This window comes from Eschscholzia californica, unplaced genomic scaffold, assembly GCF_041429995.1.
Source record: "Eschscholzia californica isolate CP2 unplaced genomic scaffold, dmEscCali1.0.p SCAF_6, whole genome shotgun sequence".
In the NCBI taxonomy this organism is placed as follows: domain Eukaryota; kingdom Viridiplantae; phylum Streptophyta; class Magnoliopsida; order Ranunculales; family Papaveraceae; genus Eschscholzia; species Eschscholzia californica.
The window spans coordinates 32,986,399-33,009,097 of record NW_028238483.1 but is presented as its reverse complement, the minus strand read 5'-3'; the positions used below and the strand labels follow the sequence as shown (position 1 = coordinate 33,009,097).

The 22,699-nt window shown below is 37.0% G+C and overlaps 3 protein-coding genes across 4 annotated transcripts; 2 read left to right on the top strand and 1 right to left on the bottom strand.

Moving 5' to 3' along the window:
* Positions 1-265: 265 nt before the first annotated feature.
* Positions 266-10,377, top strand: LOC147533758 (putative 26S proteasome non-ATPase regulatory subunit 3). 2 transcript variants are annotated; one of them, XM_086646320.1, is made up of 8 exons: positions 266-540; positions 622-812; positions 7,949-8,086; positions 8,201-8,337; positions 8,493-8,547; positions 8,624-8,734; positions 8,983-9,222; positions 9,654-10,377. In XM_086646320.1, exons 1-8 carry the CDS (start codon positions 462-464, stop codon positions 10,164-10,166), a joined length of 1,464 nt encoding a protein of 487 aa, XP_086502446.1. In that variant the 5' UTR covers positions 266-461; the 3' UTR covers positions 10,167-10,377. The 2 variants fall into 2 exon arrangements, with proteins under 2 accessions (XP_086502446.1, XP_086502447.1); XM_086646321.1 differs by having other exon boundaries at positions 360-540; positions 622-1,228; positions 6,873-8,086.
* Positions 10,378-14,843: 4,466 nt separating this feature from the next.
* Positions 14,844-16,512, top strand: LOC147533757 (expansin-A11-like). Its single transcript, XM_086648495.1, has 3 exons — positions 14,844-15,327; positions 15,418-15,739; positions 15,845-16,512. The coding sequence occupies exons 1-3, from the start codon at positions 15,183-15,185 to the stop codon at positions 16,149-16,151; spliced, it is 774 nt and encodes a 257-aa protein (XP_086504621.1). The 5' UTR covers positions 14,844-15,182; the 3' UTR covers positions 16,152-16,512.
* An 86-nt stretch (positions 16,513-16,598) lies between these two features.
* On the bottom strand, positions 16,599-18,877 carry LOC147533756 (Tetratricopeptide repeat (TPR)-like superfamily protein). The gene has a single exon (XM_086648494.1). The coding sequence runs from the start codon at positions 18,629-18,631 to the stop codon at positions 17,189-17,191; it is 1,443 nt and encodes a 480-aa protein (XP_086504620.1). The 5' UTR covers positions 18,632-18,877; the 3' UTR covers positions 16,599-17,188.
* Between the last annotated feature and the right edge of the window lie 3,822 nt (positions 18,878-22,699).

Sequence of the window (22,699 nt, the reverse complement as noted above, 5' to 3'; positions counted from 1 at the left end):
GGAAAAAAGAGGTTTTGGAAAGGAAGAAAGAGAAAACAAGAGAGAGGAAGAAGAAGTGAGAGAAAAAAAGGTTTTTTTTTTTATTTTATGTTTGAAGGTCGCCGACCGGAAAATTGGCTGGCCGACAACCTTCGCCGGTGAAGATTATGAGGTGGCGGGAAAGATGAGGTGGCAGAGAGAGGTGATGAGATGGAGGAGAGAGAGGGGTTGACTAGTTAACGGATTTTTAACGGTAACTGAAAAAGGGGGCCATCTGGGCATTTTCGATAAGGTAAGTGGCTAGGCAAGAAGCTGGTCATAAAGTTGGGGCTATTTGAGAAATAACCCTAAGATTAATTGGGGAAGAAGTTTGGCACATCGACTAGAACCCTAGTCTTTTCTCTCTGGTTCACTCCTATTTCTCTCCCCACTTGAAGCTAACAAGCTTGAGTACATTGTGATTTCAGGCATAGAGTTCGAAGATGACTCAAGATGTGGAGATGAAAGAAGTTCCAATTCTTTCAAATTCTGTTCCTTCTCCCGTTCCTTCAACTTTGCAGCGTAAGATCAAACCAATAAATTGATTTCATTATGCAAGTTTTTAGGGTTTTGTTTTGATCTTTTTTTTTTGGGGGTTTTCAGATTTGAAGGAAATAGCTTCTCTGATCGAGACTGGTGCTTACGCCAGGGAAGTTAGACGGATCTTGAGAGCTGTTCGTCTCACAATCGCTTTAAGGAAGAAGCTAAAGACTTCGGTTCTCTCTGCTTTTCTCAATTACGCTCTGGTTCCTGGTTCAGAGGCACACACCAGATTGACATCTTATCTTCCTAAGGTAGTTCATGAACTCTTTATCTTCCTGGTTCTAGTTAACAGCTTTAAGATATATCTAGATTTTAGTATTTTCTTCTGTTTATGGTTGATGAATGTTAATTTGAGACTATTATTAGAATTATTACTTGGGTTCTGGAAGATCGATCTACTGAATTAGTTCTGAGCTATGATCTCACTCTCACCACAACAAATCCATAAATAATTTGCTTTATCAAATTCCAATCACCACTATGATTAAGTCTATTTGTTTCTGGTCTAAATCAAACTAACATAGGATGATACAGAGTTGTGAGCTTAATTTTTTTGAAAAATTTACACCACGGAGCTTAAGTGAAGCTAACACGTAGTTATTGATTCTCTTCTAATCAATTACCATAGTCGTTACACACTTACACAGAATTGTGATGTTTTAATGATGTAGGACAGTGTAGATGACTATGTCATGCAAATCTGAGATCAATCATGCATTAACTAACACAGGCAATAAAAGAGTAAAACAGTGCTGACTTAATATGTATAACCATTTAGAGTTTCAGTGAGATCTTATACACGATACGCAGCCTGTTACACCCCTACCGTAGTGTCCCTTACTAACAATAAACAGTCTAGGGATCTATACTAACTCTATGATGTTCATGTCTGAAACAATGGGAAATAATAGGTCTAAGGCAGCAGTTAAACCATGAAAGATAAGTTCGATAGATGGATTAAGTACCTGGGATTGTTGGAAAAGAAAGGTTGGATAGAAAATCTTGCCTAAGCAATGGGTTTGAGAAAGCCAAGGCAGGAAATATCTCTGGACAGCAACAAGCTTCTTTGTTTATTATAACCAAACATCAAATACATTATAATACTAGTAATGGCTTCACACCAAGAACAGTTGCTTGGAATCTCTCCAAGTGGCTTCACACCAAAGTTAAGGAATCACTCCAAAACTCTCAAACTTTCACTTCCAATCTCCTTTTCTCTGCAGATTACATTCTTATTTATACATCTAGGAAATAACTACTTAGAACTATCTACTTTACACATGTCAGGAACACATGAGAAACTACCTATAACTACCCCTTAATCCACATGTCTCCTACTCCTGGCATACCATAACTAACCACAATTAAAACTAAAATACAAAAGATAAAACTGCAAGTAAATAACCCCTAGTCTAATCAGCAAGTGGGGTCCATGAACATGTCCTCATTAATTCCCCGTGGCTGAGAGAACGTTCGCCTCCGGTGAAATAAACTGGTGATACTGCTCCAACAAATCAGGATTAAGTGTTTTCAGCTCCGTTTCTGTTATCCAAGTACAATCTGAAATTGGTCGATTCTTCCACCTGACAAGGTATTTTTGGTATCCTCCATGTCTGGTAGAAACAACTTGTGCATCCAAGATATCCACTACCTCATCTTTACTCAAAGGGATGGATGGTATAGAAGGTAAAGGTTGTGAAGGTTGGTCTGGTGTGTACCATGGTTCATTGGTAATGGGTGGGTTAGAAGCAAGATTATCCTTAGAAGATGGGTTATGGGGTGGGGGTATCGGGCCTTTGAAAGATAAAAGGTCTTCCACATTGAATGTAGCACTGATTCCGAGATGTGATGGGAGGTCTATCAAGTATGCATTAGTTCCCAATCGTTTTAGTACCTTGTAAGGGCCAGCACTACGGGCTTGTAACTTCTTTGCGACTCCTTGTGGGAATCGTTCTGGCCTTACCCGTATCATTACATAATCTCCCGGTGAGAACTCTTTGTGTCTACGATGTAAATCAGCAGCTGTCTTATATTTTTCATTGTTTGTGATAATGCGTTTCTTGATCTCAGAATGCAACTCATGAATATGATGTGCAAATGCATTAGCTGATTCAGATGGTCTATGTGATATGGACATAGGGATCAGATCTATGGGGATCCTAGGGCTGCACCCATTAACAACTTCAAATGGACTCATGCCAGTGGTCCTATTAACTGAACTATTGTATGCAAACTCAGCTACATGCAAGATGCTGTCCCAAGTCTTAATATGATCACCGACAAGACACCGTAGCAAGTTACCTAGACTTCTATTGACAACTTCTGTTTGCCCATCAGTTTGTGGGTGATATGCAGATGAAAATTTGAGTCTAGTTCCCATCATATGCCAAAGTGTTTTCCAAAAGTAACTCATGAATCTTACATCTCTATCAGACACAATTGTCTTAGGTAAACCATGTAAACGAACAATTTCCCGAAAGAAGAGTTTAGCAATATTAGTAGCATCAGAAGTTTTTGAACAAGGGATAAAATGAGCCATTTTTGAGAAACGGTCTACAACTACAAAGACAGAGTCGTGCTGCCTAATAGTCTTTGGCAATCCCAATACAAAATCCATGCTGATATCTTCCCACGGAGATTGAGGTACAGGCAAAGGTGTATATAACCCAGTGTTCTGTTTGCATTGCTTAGCCAATTGACAAGTCCTACACTGCCCAATGGTATTGGCAACATCTCTCTTGAGGTGTGGCCAATGGAAACGACCCTCTACAAGGGAAATGGTCTTATCACGACCGAAGTGACCAGACATGCCACCTGCATGAAGTTCCCAAATCAAGAATTCACGTAGTGATGTACGTGGGATACAAAGTTGGTTTCCTTTAAAAAGAAACTCATCTTGTAAATGAAATCCATCAATGCTTACTTGCTGATTTTCCGTCATCAAGGTATACAATTTTCCAAAATCTGGACAAGTTGCATAATATGATTTGATGCTATCAAATCCAGTCACTTGCACACTCATAGTATGCAATACTGCTACCTTACGACTAAGGGCATCAGCCGCCTTGTTTTCAACCCCTGCTTTGTGTTTGAGTACAAAAGTGTATTCTTGAAGAAATTCCACCCACTTGGCATGTCGTGAGTTTAACTTCTTTTGGGAGTTAAGGTACCTCAATGCTTCGTGATCTGAAAACAACACAAACTCACTGGGAAGTAAGTAATGCCTCAATATCTTAAAGCTTGAACTACTGCATAAAATTCTTTGTCATAGGTTGAGTATTTCTGTTTTGCCTCATTGAGTTTTTCACTGAAGTAGGCAATGGGGTGCCCTTCCTGACTCAATACTCCCCCTATGCCAACACCCGACGCATCACATGCAACTTCGAAGACTTTTGAGAAGTCTGGAAGGCGCATAACTGGTGCTTCGACCATCTTACGTTTGATATCTTGGAAAGCCTTAGATGCGGCTTTAGTCCATTGGAAATCCCCCTTCTTTATGCAATTTGTGATGGGTGCCATAATGGTACTAAAACCCCTAATAAACCGGCGATAGAAAGTAGCTAGCCCATGAAAGCTACGAACGTCATGAATGTTTTTTGGTTCAGACCAGTTTGCAATGGCTTTTACTTTTTCTGGGTCAGCTGACATGCCATTGGATGAGACTATGAATCCTAGGAAGATAACTTCATTTGACATAAATGAACACTTCTTTGGATTGGCAAACAACTTTTCTTTCCTAAGGACTTCAAATACCTGTTTTAAGTGTCCTAGGTGTTGTTCACTAGACTTACTATAAACAAGAATGTCATCGAAGTACACAACTAGAAACTTGCCCATAAATGGTCTCAAAACTTGTGTCATTACCCTCATAAAGGTGCTTGGAGCATTAGTAAGCCCAAAGGGCATGACTAACCACTCATACAAACCATCCTTTGTTTTAAAAGCTGTCTTCCATTCATCCCCTGGACGAATACGAATCTGATGGTAACCACTCTTGAGATCAATTTTTGAAAATATAGTAGCCCCTGCCATCATATCGAGCATATCATCAAGTCTCGGTATAGGAAACCGATACTTAACTGTTATTTTGTTTATGGCCCTGCTGTCTATACACATCCTCCAAGTTCCATCCTTCTTAGGTGTAAGAAGAGCAGGAACAGCACAAGGACTTAGGCTCTCTCTTATGAACCCCCTTTTTAGAAGCTCATCCACTTGTCTTTTCAATTCTGCATGCTCTCTAGGATTCATCCTATAATGTGGCAGATTGGGTAAGGTAGCTCCGGGGACAAGATCAATTGCATGTTGAATGTCACGCATGGGAGGGAGCTCCTCGGGAAGGTCTTCAGGAATTACATCATGGTATTCCTTAAGTAAAGGAATAACCTCTTGATGTGTCTCTAAGACTGACTCATAAGATGGTTCTTTTCCTACAAGGGCATAAATTACCGAAGCTCTCTTTGTTTCTTCTACAAACTCTTTTGCATTGATTATATGGACAGATTTAGATTTAGGGTCATTGACACCCTTATTGGCACATGCCTTTTTGGTACCATTGTTATCCTTAGGTGGAAGAGGATTCAACTTAATTTTCTTTCCTTCGTGAATGAAGGAATGCACATTTGACTGACCCGATACTTGCACATCTTTGTCAAATATCCAAGGTCTGCCAAGGATGATATGACTCACATTCATAGGAACCACATCACACCACAAATTCTCTTTGTAAGATGAAAACTGAATGGGAACAAGACACCTTTTGGAAACAGGAATTGACGAATCGTCAATCCACTCTACACGATATGGGTGTGGATGTGCAACTGGGGTTAGTCCTAACCGAGAGACTGTGTTGGCTGAGATCACATTAGTACAACTACCACCATCTATAATAACCTTGCAATTTTTTTCACCAGACTTGGTATAAGTATAAAATATGGAAGTTCTACGCCAATCATCATCCCTCTTTTGCTGTGTTAAGACACACCTAACTACCATGGCGTGGGCAGTCTCTATTTCTTCTTCGCTGTCCCCAACTTCGGGCTCATGAGTTTCTTCTTGAAATTCATCTTCTTCTCCTTCCTCGTGTCCTTCAATCATTAGGGTCTTACCTGATGTTTTAGAAGGGCATTGGAAGGCATAATGACCAAACCCTTGGCAAGTGTAGCACCGGTTCAGTTCAGTCCCTTTGGCTCGTTCATTTGTTCCCCTTCCTTTTTCATTTCTAGTAGTGGATGGGGTACTTGACTGCCCTTTGGAGGATTGTCCTCCATAAGTTGGTCTTGTACTTGCAATAGCTGGCTGAATTTCTAAACCACGTTTGGGTGCTTGTGGTTTTAAATATCGTTCTAGTTCTTGAACCATTTGGTAGGCATGTTCCAAGTTGTTAATATTATGGGGAATCAATTCTTTCTGAAGTTCCGAGCGTAGACCCATTCGGAATCTAGAGAGTGTCATAAGAGGATCCTCCCTGATATTGCAACGCATCATATATTCATCAAACTTTGCAATATATTCATGAGCAGCCATGTTACCTTGGCGAAGGGATTGCCACTGGTCCAACAACCGCTCTCTGTAAGACAGAGGAAGGTATTTCTCCCTTAGCCTCTCTTTCATTTCGTCCCAAAAAGAGATTGGCTCCTCACCAGCCCTTTCAAGTCGACGTTCGATAGAGTTCCAGAATAGTTTTGCTTGACCCACTAATTTCATTTTAGCAAACCTGACCTTACGTGTTTCTGACATTTCGTACCAGTCAAAGTAGTGATCCATGTCTGACATCCAATCAATGAACACTTTTGGGTCTAGTCGTCCATCGAAACACGGGGCCTCTACCTTAACTGTGTTCATTACCCTTGCATCGGGGTCAAAACCATCATGATTCATGTTACGTTCACGCGGTGGTGGTCTGTATCGTCCTCCACCTCGTCCACCACCATTTCTATGACCACTTCTATGGTCATTTTCATGGTGTTGGTCGTAAGATTCCTTATCACTTTCACCATTGAGAGAATTCTCATGAGAAGTTTCTAAACTAGTCAATCGGGCAGCAAAGTGTGCTTCCATGTTCGTTAGACGGTCTGTGAGAGCTTGTAAGGCTTGAGTGATCTGAGTTGTATCCATTTTAGACTGATAATTTCTACCACTACGAGTGCACATGCAAACGCTGTTTTTTTTTTTATATATATATATATAATATGAAAGAAAGCAAACAGACTTGAAATATACTTATGCAATGCAGTTAAATAATGCCTATATGCTGAGCTTAAGTCATGAACCCTAAACTAACCTGCTCTGATACCAAAATTGTTAAAATGAAGAATTTAGTGGTAGGTGCTTGCATGCTTTACTATGCATACCCTGTATGGTTAAGATAATAAATGAACATGTGAGAAATAGACCTTACTCCTACACCATCTGTGCACGTAAACTGGTTCTATTTTGTTGAAGATGAGTGCCTAGATGTGAAAGAATTTAGCCTTTAATAGTAGATGTTCTTTCTGCTCAGAATGGCACTTGTCACCCCCTTTGAATTATTTTCAGTGCTTTCTACAGTCCATGTGTGCAATCGTCCAGCTTAAGGAGCAATGAGTGACATTCACAACAATGCTGCATTGTTCTTTTTAAACAAACCTTTTCCTTACAGATTTTTTTGTTAATGATTCCAAGACCAATTGGACGGTTCTAAAGATTGGTTAATGTCTTGATTTGATCTTGGGGTAACTCTTTAAACCCGAAGAATCAAAAGAAACTTTGGTTTTTACCACCTCATGCAATTTTATGGGGCGCATGAAAAGCGAAAACGGGCAACGTTTGAAAGCGAGACAATTTTGACAACACCAAACTTCCTATGATATCACTTCTGGTTTTTGGACCAAAAACAAAAATTGGCATTTAGATCCCTTGTTTAGAGATTTAATTAATTTTGAATTGAGAGGCAATTCTTGGAACCATGTGAAGCTTATATAATAATCCCTACCCTTCTTTATATTACTATTTATTTTTCTGTTATGTAGAAAGTTCTTGTTCTTATTTAAAAAAAATAATGAACCTGTTTCAGAAAGGACTGGATGATCAGGTTTAAGGTTGAAATTTGTTGATTGAAATGGTTCCGACTTCTAAGAGTTGTGTAGGTCACCAGAAAGTCTAATTATTCCCTTGTTAGTGTCAGTACATGAATTACTTAAAGATTTTCATCTAATGATATGAAGTCCAGAGACTGGTTTTATACATCCTCGTACCCTTGTTACACTGATGTAACTCCACCTAATGACTATAAACTTCAGATACTTGTAAAGCCTCACATCGTGATATTTGATGTCACTCCTTGACTTCGCGGAATACTCGTCCATTTTGATTACATAGAGGCTTATATCTAACAATGTTTTGGTCACAGGAAGATGATCATGATATGGAAGTTGACACTGCAACCTCTGCAACACATACCCCAATTAAGCATTCCCTACCAGAGATTGAGATTTACTGTTACTTGCTTGTTTTGATATTTTTGATTGATCAGAAGAAGTACAGTGAGGTAAGGCCATCAAACAACTGTAATTCGCAACTTATTCATTTCTTCTATATTTTATTCTAGGGCTTAGCAATTTATTCTTTGCTTTCCTCTTGGTTTTGTGTTTGTTATACCCAGGCAAAAACTTGTTCTTCAACAAGCATTGCCCGTTTGAGGAATTTGAATAGGAGAACTGTTGATGTTCTGGCATCGCGATTGTACTTTTACTACTCTTACAGTTATGAACTGACTGGCGAGCTTGTTGAAATTAGAGGGTAAGTGTCTGTTAACGCCATCTAACTAATCCTTCTCAATTTTTCTTGCTGCAGTCAACAGGGCAGAGGTTTTATTAATGTTTATGTACTTCATTATTGTTGCATCGTTACTGCAGCTACACTTCTATCTAACTTGGCTTGTCTTCTATTACCAGAAACCTTCTCTCGTTGCATCGGATTGCCACCTTGCGTCACGATGAGCTTGGTCAGGTAAATTTTTAAAAGAACTAAGTTACTGGGTGGCAGATTTTTGAGCCGCATCTAATATAAATGATCAATAATGCAGGAGACCCTTCTCAACCTGCTGCTTCGCAATTACCTCCACTATAATCTCTATGACCAAGCAGAGAAGTTGAGGTCGAAGGCACCCCGTTTTGAAGCCCATTCAAACCAGCAGGCAATTCTCATTCCCTTTCGCCTCCAATTCCCTATTATTTTTTCTTCTAGATATTGACATCTGTTGAAATTATCTTTTGCGGGAATCCTTATCAGGTTCTCTCCCTGCGAGGATGTTTTATCACTTAAGTACCCTCGCTGCTTAAGATTTTGTGTAGCTTATGTAACTTAACTTGGGAGTTCACCTTGTGAGTGATTGTTCAAGCACTTGAACTTGAATTATCTGACTGGATTTGTTTTATTATGCAGTTTTGTCGATACCTTTTCTACTTGGGAAAGATTAGGACGATCCAGTTGGAGTACACAGATGCAAAAGAGAGCCTCCTGCAAGCAGCTCGCAAGGCCCCTATTGGAGCCCTTGGTTTTCGTGTTCAATGCAACAAATGGGCTATCATTGTTAGGTTACTACTGGGGGAAATACCCGAGAGAACTGTCTTCATGCAGAAGGGCATGAAGACAGCTTTGAGGCCATACTTTGAGCTGACGAATGTAAGTCTGATTATGGACCTGGAAATTCTCTTCACCTTCAACACCAATGTACATGCATGTACTTTTCTTCTGCCCTAGATTCGCCTCTTTGGCATCCATACCGAGGGGGCTATTTGTTTTCTTGTGTATCAAGTCTGAAATCTATTTGTAAATTTTTTGGACTTCATTCTGTAGATTTCAGACTCACTAAAGTGGATATAAGCTAGAGGAAGTCACTGTTATATCTGAAGTCCGATTTAGTAAAAATGTGTCAGAGAGCTGTAAACACGGCAGAGTGATTTAGCATTTTATTATCCTATAAACAAGAAAATCAATATCGAAATTAAGGGCTTCATAATTTACCTAAAATTTTGGTCACTTTACACTAATAGACTATATAAGCTCTTTCCACTTCATTTTAGTTGACTTGACAATATATTTTGAATTTTCAGGCTGTTCGTATAGGAGATCTGGAGTTATTTAAGAATGTGGCAGAAAAGTTCTCTACGACTTTCAGCTCGGACAGGACCCACAATCTGATAGTAAGGTTGCGTCATAACGTCATAAGGACTGGTCTCCGCAACATCAGCATTTCATATTCTCGAATCTCCTTGGCCGATGTTGCTCAGAAATTGAGGCTGGACTCCCCAAATCCAGTTGCAGATGCTGAAAGCATTGTTTCCAAAGCAATCAGAGACGGTGCCATTGACGCCACAATTGATCATGCAAATGGGTGGATGGTATCTAAAGAAACCGGTGATGTTTACTCAACAAACGAGCCTCAGTCCGCGTTCAACTCAAGAATTGCTTTCTGCCTCAACATGCACAATGAGGCTGTTCGTGCACTGAGGTTTCCACCAAATTCTCACAAGGAGAAAGAAAGTGCAGAAAAGAGGAGAGAGAGGCAACAGCAGGAACAGGAGCTCGCCAAACACATTGCAGAGGAAGATGATGATGATTTCTAATTTATCAATTTGGACTTGGCTTCTTCTAGTATCAAAGAACCATTTCATGTATGTTACTTGTTTATCTCTCCATGAAATTTTAGCAAGATGGTGTTACTAACTTCCTCTATACTATAACTATGAGAGAATCACCTTCTGGTATTTGTTCTTGATGTTTCAGTGTGTTATGTTTTCATCTATGGATTTAGAAATTTAATGCTTTCCAAGATCATATGTTAGTGGATACTTGGCATCTCTTTTTCTTGGCATCTCCTTATTATTACAATTTTTAGGGTTTGTTATAATGTAGTGAGTTGATTATTGGATAATGATCAACCTTTTTCATACAAGATCATCTATCTATTTATTCTCAATAATTTGATGGGAAGTTTTACATGGAATGCAATTTCTTGTTAGAGGAAATGCTACTAAAGACGACACTTTTTTAACATGTTTTGGTTAGAGGCAACGCAAGCTAAAGAAGACAATGCTCATTTAAGTGTGAACCTAACGGTACAATAGGTGTCGTTCTCTATCAGGCCATCTCTTTTTGTGCTGGATTAGTGGATTCAAAACAGATCAGGCCATCTCTTTTTGTGCTGGATTCAAAACAGAGCACTTGCCAAACATGGTTCGGTTTCACCTCTTTGTTTGCCTCTAGGAACACCTAGGACGCTTGTACCGACCTCCTATCAGTTCCGGGTGACATAATTCTGTCAGATCCACTTCTCTAATGATTTCGATGAGTGTCTGTTCATGTACTTTTTCGCTCAATTTGTTGACTTCTTGACTTTCAAGGCTTAAAATCAATCGTATAGGCAGGCGGGTATAACGGGTAAGATAAAACGGACGGGTTAGGTAGGCGGACTATATAAGCGGGCAGACTCGGGTCGGATCACTGGGTAAGGACCTATGTCCGCGTCTGTCAGATCCACTTTCGCTCAATTTGTTGACTTCTTGACTTTCAGGGCTTAAAATCAATCGTATAGGCGGGCGGGTATAACGGGTAAGATAAAACATACGGGTTAGGTAGGCGGACTATATAAGCGGGCAGACGGGTCAGATCACTGGGTAAGGACTTATGTCCGCGTCCGTCCGTTTAAGCTCTTTCGGTCGGGTGGGTGCGGACTGATTCGGACATCGAACGGTCACAGACCCTTTGGACTCGGACGGTCGTGGGCGGGTTCTGAATTTCGGGCCAAAATCCCAACCCTACTCGTTTTGACCCAATTTTAGTTAAAAATCAGATTACCATTAACCATATAGGACATTCCTTTCCCTATAAGACTTCTCTAATTCTAATTACAGTTGAATATGTCTGACTAGTGACTACCTACAAGGTAGGGCCTTAGGAGAGGGAGAAAAGCCCAAGGTTCGTGGATCGTCTGAAACCTAAATCTAAGTGGTAAGCTAATCTTCAACATCATAGGCAATTGTAGGTCAAGTTTCCCATAAAAATGGTTCAAGTGTTTGACATTGGCATCATATCAAATGACACAGAACCCTAATTTGATTTGAGATAGAGACTGTATAAGCTCTTGATATACTACTAATTAATGAGTCAAAGGGACTTTGAGTGAATTAATACACTAGTAGAATAGTCAAATTGGAAAGTAAAAGTACAAGAGGTACCATTTGATCAGAGTTAATATTGGGGTTGAAAACTAGGATTTGTTTATAGTTAAACTTTAAAATATTGCAACTTGATTATTTCATTTATTTATTTTTCTTGTTTTTAAATTATTATTATATTTGTAGCTCAACTTTAATATCAAATGATCACCGACAAAAAACTTATGTACGGGTCGTCGTTAAATTGTTTAGCAAGCAGATATGTCTTTCCTCTCTCTAGATATTATTGAACATTAATGAAATATTAATACTGTACTTTTGCTATTTTTTCTTGTATTTGCTTCCAACAAAATTATTGGTAGAGTTGAATTACAACTAATATACACTAAATATCATTTATTCTTCTTCAAAAAAAATAATTATTTGTAGATTTCAATTACAACAAATATATACCAATTCTTCTTTTTTTTCGACACAGTTGGTCAAACTCATTTTCGTTTTCTTTAGATGTCTATGGAGTCTAACATGTATACAAACAGAAGTGTCATTGGTGGTGCAAGCAATGTCAACGCCTATGTCAAGTATGTGGTATGCTAATTGAGAAAAATCATTTGGTTATATCAGACACGCATGATTATAGCCTAAAACTTCTGACCTGCCTTTTATTGCTATAGCTGAAACGAAACATACGACCGTAATTCATTATATGATTTGTCACATTCAATTATAAAAAGAATAGTATTTCTTGGTATATATGAAGACTTTCTTATCAATGATTTGATAGCAATCATCAATATGAGTTTGGCTTTGGATTGGGGCTACCTCCATACTCAATCATGTTAAAGAGAGAGAAATAGAATTGAAGTTTAATTGTGTAGAGAAGCACATGGGTCATGCTACTATGGCTCCTTTGTTTCCTCTCATTTGCATGTGTTAAAAGCTTATTGTGCAAAATTATAACATGAGAAACTAGCTAGTGACTTTGTTAGTTTTGAAAGTGATTATTCAGCCGACAAGATTAATTACCTAGTAATGTTGTGATTACATTATGAAAAATCAAAAATCCGAAAAAACAAATTCATTATCTAATGTTTTAAATTAAATTTGGGCATTGGTGTTATTAAGGCCCACTCCGAAAATTTGATATTTTTTAGAACTTTTCTTTTTGTAGTTGAAGAACTGCATTTTTTTGGGTGTACAATGAAATTTAGTTACCTTAAAATTTTCTTTTTATGTGATTAGAATAGATTTAAAGCAATTGATAATTAAGTTCTTACCATGTTGATTTGGAAACAAACCAGATCACTAGTATCTAATACTGAGTTTAGCGATTAAATCGGGCTTTCCAACTAACAAACAAAAGTTAATACTAATTAATGTTAGGGTTTAGATTCTTCACCTTATCATCAATCAGAGTTAAATTTGTTTTTCTGAAAATTTGTTCGGAATTTTATAATGTCAACAACACGTTCTAAGGTGATCACTGAGAGCTTATAATTAGGCAACAAATGCTGCTTTTAATACGAGGAGATTAACTAATTAAATAGGAGCCCCGCCAATTTTCTCTACTTATATGATGATTAATTAATTTATAATTAGAGAAAGAAGTTCTTTTTGTTTCCTCTAGTTCCGTGCATACTATAAACAATGATTCAATATTTCCACAGGCAGCTTATTCTATTGATGCCTAGTGTCACGATTTTACTTTCTCCCAGGGTGCGTCGTGTGTGTGTGTGCACTCTCGGCACGAGTCAGACGACAAAAGTAAAATGCAAACGAACATAATAGTTACAAAGACAAGCACTATAAGTGTCTGAACTACAAAAGATTGAATATGTATTGATGGCTTGAAAGCTACCAATTACACCAATCATATGCAAAAGAAAGCTCTCTAGAGTCTAAGGAAGTCAATGGCTCTTTGGTTGCCCGCTTTTGGAAGGTAGATGCCTTCCACTCATAGTTTACTATCGACTCCCTACGTATATAAAATGTTCGTGTTTCACCTATTTCCACGTTCTACCTCACATAGGTACCGGATTTTGTTTTTGTTAAGGCTGCACAAAGCCTCCAGAAGACCTCGACAGTTACTAAGTTTGAGCGTACACATATAACGCATACTCCGGATACTCTCCTGAGTAATGTTGGACTATCACAAAAATTGATAAGGAGATGTTAAAATGGAAGCATTGTATAGGTGGCTTTAGATACACTAATAATACAATCTTACCTCTGAAAAGTAATGGAAGCATTGTATAGGTGGGTTTAGATTCATATATAGTTTATGAATTATGATATGTAACTTGCAATTCTAACATAAATTGATAAGGAGATGTGACCCGAATTTATTACATACCAAAATCACTTGACGTGGTGCATATACTTGATCCCACCACTATAATGATGCTATTATGCAATGAAAAATGATGAGAGTTCAATCACCCTTTTCATTTATCTTTTTCTAGGTGTACATTTTTCTAGAGACAAGCATAAAAAGCAAATCTATCTCATTCTAGGTGGCTCTAAGTACTGCATTGTTCAATATAGTCGAAATATTTTACTAAGGTTTGGTTAAGAATTTCAACGGGAGCGCAGAAAATCATCTATGCACCTAAGTAGGTTTTTCAGTTTACCTTTATCTGACATCAAATATAGTCGAAAGTACAACTTTATGTCAACTTTTTCGTGTGAACATTTTGCTATACATATTGGTGATAGTAAAGCTTTACACTAGATACATCAAATTAAAATGATATTAGTCTAAAAAAAGAAGAAGTTAGTTAAAAGCCTTAATCAACCAAATCACCATTCCATTTGTGAGTCAGTATAATATTGGGGACAAGTGCATTATCCTTAAATTAACATCAGTTGGGTTTTGATGAGATAAGTCAAAAGAAAACCCATGTGAGATTGTATTCTCTTTGATTTATTATATACTCCATAAGAATTCCATCTATTAAGTCAATCCCTCAAAATAAAGTAAAAAAAGGACAAAGAGAAACCATTGAAGAAGGTGCAAATTTAACTCTTTTCTCTCAGATTCAGATCAGATACCAACAAAAGAATTTTTAAAAGACATAACCATAAAGAAAATCAGACAAATGGGTCTTCTCTACTTTTTTCATTCACATACCAATAAGAGAGAGAGAAAGAGTTTTAGAGAGAGAGCATGTGGATGTGGTGTCAAGAGAAAGAGAACGTGGGAATAATTGAATGTGAGCTCAGAGTAGCAGAGATAATTAATGGTGATGGTTGAACAAACAAATAGATTCATTAATTAAAGAAAAAATATGAAACCATTTATGTACTTTGATCTACTTGCAATTCTCACATGTATGGTTGTCTCATTACAAGATTGCTTCTCCTATTTAAACACAAACAAACTCTTTCTTCCTCAAACTATAATTTAGCATCTAATCTCATTCAACACTTCTTCTTTCTCCTTAAACAGTTCTTGGATTCAAAAAAATGAATTCAAATCTCATTATTCTCTCATTACTTTTTGTGCTTGGATTGAGTTATGGGTCTTTTGGAGTTAATGGGTACCCTGTAGCTGCATGGTCTAAAGGCCATGCTACCTTTTATGGTGGTAGTGATGCCTCTGGAACAATGGGTATGTAGTATGTTCATTCATTCATTCACTCTCTCTCTATCTTTCTCTCTCTCTCTCTCTCTAAAAGTCACTCTTTAATGTGTTTTACAGGGGGAGCTTGTGGATATGGAAACCTATACCAAACTAAATATGGAACAAGAACTGCAGCTTTAAGTACTGCATTGTTCAATAATGGAGCTTCATGTGGACAATGTTTTCAAATAGTTTGTGATTATGCAGCAGATCCTAAGTGGTGTTTAAAAGGAAAGTCTATAACTATTACCGCTACTAACTTTTGTCCTCCAAATTTTGCTCAAGCAAGCAACAATGGTGGATGGTGCAACCCACCACTCCAACATTTCGATATGGCTCAACCTGCTTGGGAGAAAATCGCTATCTACAGAGGCGGTATCGTTCCAGTCAATTTCCGAAGGTTTGTTCAATACTAGCTAATCCCTTTTTCCGAACACGAAAGGACAATGTATTTGATCCATGTTCCATATCCATAGTTTCTAACAGTTTGAGGGAAATGTTGCAGGGTTCCTTGCAGGAAGAAGGGCGGAGTTCGTTTCACCATTAATGGCAGAGACTACTTCGAGCTTGTTCTAATAACCAACATTGCAGGAGCTGGTTCAATTCAATCAGTATCTATCAAGGGTTCGAAATCTGGTTGGTTGCCTATGTCAAGAAACTGGGGAGCTAATTGGCAATCAAACTTATATCTAAATGGTCAATCACTGTCATTCCAAGTCACTACTTCAGATGGAGTTATTCGTTCATTCCCTAATATCGTCCCATCTTCTTGGAGATTTGGCCAGTCCTTCACTAGCTCTGTACAATTCTAAGTTCATCTCTGAGCTTAGAACTCTGAAGGGTTCAGGCTGGCAGAGGCGTGCTAATCGTTTTTTATGAAGCAGCCCGCCGTTGTTAAGTACTACTGGATGAGTTATTAAAGGGAATTTTTATCTTATTCTTGAATAAACTGGAACTGAAATACCAGTACTAATACACAATCTTGATTCTGGAAAGGATGATTATTGTTATTGATTAATATCTATTTATATGGATGTAATTGTAGATTAGAGCGAATTTTATAATGGCGATGTTTTCCTTTATATTTTCATGTAACGAGATATCACCTCTCATAATGTTTTTAATTACTTTTAAGTTTTATGCTATAAGAAAGTGGCTTCTCGATTTTTGCAACAATGGCTTCATTTCACTGTTCTTTTACAAATTCACAATTTCACAACAACAACAACGAAGAAGATAAAATAATAGTAACAAGGAAATAACAAGAAGGAAACCTAAATTTCATTAAGAACGATTATTCTGAGATTTTAGACGCAAGTAATTGGATAAGTATTCCTTAGAGATAAATAACTGTAACAAAAACTAATCGAAAACAATCAAGCAGTATGAAACCACTGACCTTTTTCTTCTCTTCCATACACTTTCAGATCCTTCAAGTATTCCTTGGCAAATTTGCAGAATGAAAGAAACTTATTTTTGGTGGTTTCGCCAAATTTATTTTTAACTTGTACATTTCATTCTCACTAAGTTGATCTTGATGTCTTGAGCCAGCTTCGGATTTCCGAGTGAGAGAATTATCCGGTGTACTTCTTCAGCCTTACTGAGTTGATTCATGCTGTCTTGGTGATGCTTGGCATCTTTGCGTGACAACTAAATACCAACTTACGCGTGACTAGTCATTTCAGAAAGATGTTGTGATCTTATTCAAGTTGCAGCAATAAAATTAGCAAGGAACAGAATAAGATCATGGTTCCCAGAATAGATAACCCAGAATTCTACTCCGAAAAAAATTCAATTTTACCACGATAATCAATTTAACAACATCCTCAAAACTAGAACCAACTCCACATTAACCTGCAAAATTTGCGAGACGAAGAGCTAGCTCTATTTCACCAGATCTCTTAAGGAATTCAACAATCTCATTAGCATATGGAGATTTCAATTGAATACTTTTATCAACCATTGAAGTAACCATCTTTGCAGCTTCTACCACATGCCCCTTCTGACAGAGCCCCACTAAAAGAATCGAATAAATATCAGAATCAACATAAGTTAAGAGTTCTTTGTTTTCCATCGCTATATACCACTCAAATCCATCAAGAAGTCGTCCCTCGGAACAGAGTTGCTTAATGAAAGAACTACAGGCTAATCCGTCAGGCTTGATTCCACTGGCCAATATCTTCCTAAAGAGCTTTTCTGCTTCTTCCATGTTCTTTGTCTGTAACAATGACATAGCAAAAGAACTATAACACCTATCACTTGAAACATTCCCATCAGCAACAACTTTATCAATCAGCTTATAAGCTTCATCTACTCGACCTTCATTGCAAAGGCCTCTCATTATAGTACTAATCGTGATTCTGTTTGCAGGGCAACCATGGCTACCCATCCGCTCCAAAAGCGCCAGTCCGTCCATTGCTCGGCCATTTTCGCAGAAATTCTGGATAACACCCGTGTAGGTAACAACATTGGGCGAGCAATCTTCACCTTCTTTTTCCATCTCGCCTAACAATTCCAATGCCCTGTCCAGATTTCCGGACTTACAGACCCCATCAAGTAATGCAGAATAAGCAACAACATTTGGGTAACAACCATGACTTCTCATAACCTTAAACAACTCGCAGGCATTATCCAATCGACCTGAATCACATAACCCTTTGATCATCGAAACATAAGTTATCATATCAGGATAAAGATCAATCAATGCCATCTCTTTCATTAACCCCATAGCCATATCCATATTTGCTTTCTCGCTAAAAAGTCGAATAACAACATTGTAGATAGTAGTATCAGGTCGACAATTAAAATCACTCATCTTTTTCAGTACCGTTAAAGCTTCTTCGGCGAGCTTAGCTTCTCTACATAAATTAAGAATCACCTTGAATGTCTTAACAGAAACTAAAGATCCCTCATTTCTATAAGCTTCTAAAACATCATTAATGGTTCCAGGTCTTTGATCAAATTTGAAAAATTTACAAGCTTTACTATACATCAATTTACTATGCCTGTAATCAGGTTGAAGACCTGCCCAGATGAAGAATCTAAGCCCTAATATTGATCGATCAACAGAACATCTCTTTAAGATATCTTCAACTATCGAAGAGTTCAATTCTGACCTAGTTCTAGTTAGGGTTTTCTCTAAATTCAACTCACAACTATTTCTGAGCAAATGTTGCCAGTAATTCTCTGCAGTTGAGTTGCTCGTATACAAACGTCTCCATCGAACCAAAAGTCTAGGGTTTCTAAGTCGAGAGGGAGAAAACAAGTACAAAGAAATTGAACGAGTTGCCATCAAATTCTACCAGTGAAAAAAAAACAAGTATTGTTCTACAATAGAGGTAATTTTTCCATCAAATACCTGAAATTTGCAATTGAAAATTCACAACTTGATCGAGCTCTGATATTAGTTACATCTGAAATCGATTACGGGATCGAGTCTTAGCAGAGAAGGATACTGTTAGAATGTGAGAAGAGCAGTGAAGAAATTAGGGTTTCAAATGAAGTTGAAATGCTGAACCATTAGATTTGCAGGTCACCCGGGAAAGAGAGGAAAATTCTAAAGCCCAAAATTAGGCCCAAAATACTAAACAAAACCCAACCCGGAATAATATCTAAAAAAAAACCCAAAAGATGAAAAGACATTACTAACCTCTTAAAACATTAGCCTTACCTCTTGTGTCCCTCCTCCATTTCCTGCCCATTTCTATCTCTCTCTCCATTTTCCCAAAAAAACATTAATTACCCTCTCTTACCCACATGACTTGAGTCAGCCAGAAGTGACACTTAAAAGCAAATATTTTCTCTCTCTTCTGCACCACCTCCTCTTCTCTCACTCAAACACTCAAACGCTCCTTCTTCTCCATTTTTTTTTCTCTCTCTCTAACGTTTCAAAGCATCCAGTGAAAAGCTCTAGGTTCGTCTCCATTTTCTCTCTCTCTCTCTCTCTAACGTTTGAAAACATCCACTTTCTCTCTCTCTTAATCCTTCAAAGGCATCTTAATCTTCTCATTTTCGGTTCAAAATCGTTTCAACAAATCTGCTTCTTCTCTCTCTTCTTCGAGCATCAACAGACCCTTATTTTCCGTTGGAAAGAGTTTCACCCACATGTTCGTCAGAGTTTAACACACAGGTACGTCTCTGTTCTTCCTCTAAATCTTCTTCCTCTCTCTGTTGTTGGTCAAGTTTTAGGGTTGTTTGAACATTTTGGGTTGTTTTCAAAAAATTAGGGTTTTGTCTTTCAGATTTAGTACTTTGATCTTGATTTTTGGGGTTTAACTTGCTCTTAAGTTGTTGTTCTTCGTGATTGTTGTCGACATTTTGGTTTGTGATAAAATATTTATGAATTTTGTTTGTGATTTCGGAAGCATGCATCTTCACAGAAGGTAATTTTGGGGTTTATGGTTCTTCATCAAGTTTCTAGGTTAGGTTTATTGTAACATTTTGGGTTGTGATCAGAAAATTAAGTTTCTGTGGACACATTTAGTACTTTGTTTTCGATTTTTGGGTGTTTGTGTTTGTTGATGAAATGAATAGTTTGTTTTAAAATTCTCATTTTCGATTTTTGATTTTATGTTCTTCGTTAATGTTGACGACATTTTGGTTTATGATTTAAAATTTTTGGATTTTGTTTTTGAGATTCTGAATCATGCATCTTTACAGTAGCTAATTTTGGGGTTTATGGTTCTTCGTCAAGTTTTTAGGTTTGGTTTGTTGATGAAATTACGGGTTTGTTTTAACATTTTGGGTTGTGTTAAAAAATTAGGGTTATGTTGAGACATTTAGTACTTTGTTTATGATTTTTGGGGGTTTTACTTCATTATTACTTTGTTTATGTTTTACCATTTGGGGGTTTGTGTTTGTAAGTCCAGTTTTTGTTCTCTGGAATGTTGATGAAATGAATGGTTTGTTTTAACATTTTGGGTTGTGTTCTAGAAATTAGGGTTACGTTAAGACATTTAGTACTTTGCTTATAATTTTTGGGGGTTTTACTTGATTATTACAGTGATGTTATTAGTCAATGTTGCAGACATTTTGGTTTATGTTATACATTTAGTGGGGTGTTGATGGATTTTGTGGTTTTTACTGAGTAAAAATTGATATATTGTTGACATTTTGGATTGTGTAGAAACATTTTGGTTTTGTTATCAACATTTTGAGGTCTCTTACAAACATATCATTTTGTGCAGAACATTTAAAAAGATGATGAAGACAACAACAATGAAAAAAGGAGAAGCAGCAACAACAAGACAACAACCTGTACAAAGAGCTAGCCCTAGAAAGAGGGCTAGTGAAGAGACAACAACTGCAGGGCCTAGTAAAAAAGGCAAAAAAATATTAAAGGTGACTAAATCACAGACCAAGGTAAGATATTCTCTAAACATTTCAAACTATGTTTAAGCATTTTACATAATTTCAAAATATTTTGGAGTATGTTTCATGAATGTTCCTGCATTAATGTATGTGTTTTGGCATTTTGAAGAATGTTTAGGACTGCATATGAAATGACATAAGCTGTTTCTCAAACATTTTGCATAATGTTCGGCATTGTATGTAATTTTCAAACATTTTACATAACGTTTAGGAATGCATACGAAATGATATAAGGTTTTGTGAAAAAAGTTAAAATTTGTGGAATACAGTGGCATCAGATTTTTTAAAATGTTCTCTCATTATTGATTGTGGTCTAGCATTTCATATAATGTTGTCGCATTATTGGCAATGTCCTGGCATTTTGGAAAATGTGGCTTGCATTATTCCTAGGGTTCTGTGTATAGTTATGGAAACTAGTGGCATCAGTTTTTTTTTTGGTACACAATTTGCAAAATGATCTCGCATTATTGGCAGTGTTCTAGCATTTTCAATAATATTTAGGGGTGCAAGGTATTAACAACAATTATTTCTCAAACAATTCGAATAATGTTAAAGCATTATTGATAATGTTAGAACATTTCAAGAATGTTTAGGAATTGCAGAAATTGTTCCTCAAGCATTATGTATAATGTAGCATGCAAGTTACCTAATCTTCATCCATTTCAGAATATATTTGTAAATTAGTGGTGGTGGTATGGCCTTTTACAGATTGTTTGCATAAGTCTTACAGTGTTTGTTAGTAATATATAGAAATACTAACATATGTATTACTGTGTTTTTGAAGCATCGGGCGGTGTCATCAATATTGAAGGAAAACACAAGATTGTGGAGATTAAACCTGAATTGAAAGTGTGGTTGATATTTTGTGCTTTGGGGAAAGAAATTCTAAGCAATAGTGAAGTTGTTTTTGAGAAACGGTGTTATGTTCACATTCGTAAACCCGCAACGACTTCAATTTTGTTAGAGGACAAACAAAAAATGATTGTAAATTATTTTGTATGGTATTGTACTGTTTTTTTTTTTTTTATGAAAGAGTACTGTTTTTGTTTGCTGTAGGATCTTGATGTTGAAAGAATATGGAGTACATTTGTTTAATATATTATTTTTGTTCTTCAAAATATATGAGATGCATAGACAATAAATAGTTTGTCTGAGGAAGTAAACAAAATGTGAAGACACAATCAAAGATGTATAGACATGTTAGAGAATGTCGACAAAATGTTGGCCATGTTGCTAACCTTATATGATTCAAACTCTATATAAATATCATTTTTGTTTAAAAAAATATATGAAGCCACAATCGATAATGTTCTAACATTATTATGAATGTAATCTACAGTGTTGCTTTTGTTTTGGATGAAAAAGAAATCTACAAAAGAATAGTTAACCAAGTAAGTATCCATTCTTTCAACATCTTTCGGAATGTGTAAAGAAATAAACAAAATGTAAAGACACAACCAAAGATATATAGACATTTTGAGGAATATAGATAACATTATATGATTAAGAGAAATAAATATCATTTTTGTTTAAGAAAATATATGAAGGCACAATCCATTCATTCAACATTTTTCAGAATGTCTACTTGCAAACACCGGCAAGAGCATGTAAGAGTACCAAGATTGACGGAATGACGTGGAGTGGAATAAACTTAAAAAATAAGTGGGCCTGCCTCGACGTAACTCACGTCTCGGCAACTTTGAATTTCCCATCCTTAACATCATTAATGGAGGGGCAAAGAAATGTATTTCATCCAATAGCGGCGTCTCCGTGCTTTGTCATCTTGTTCATAATCTTCTGTCGAATGGCATCCAAGAGTGTTGTTACAACATATAGATGAATGTCACAACATTATACGGAATGCTTAGTTTGTTTGGGTAGTGGCCAGACAATTTAACAAATGTTAAGGCAACTTCGAAAATGTTACACAACGACGGAGTATGTCCGTTTCAAAATCAAAAGTTCTCTCATCAGCGGAGAAGTGTAGGTA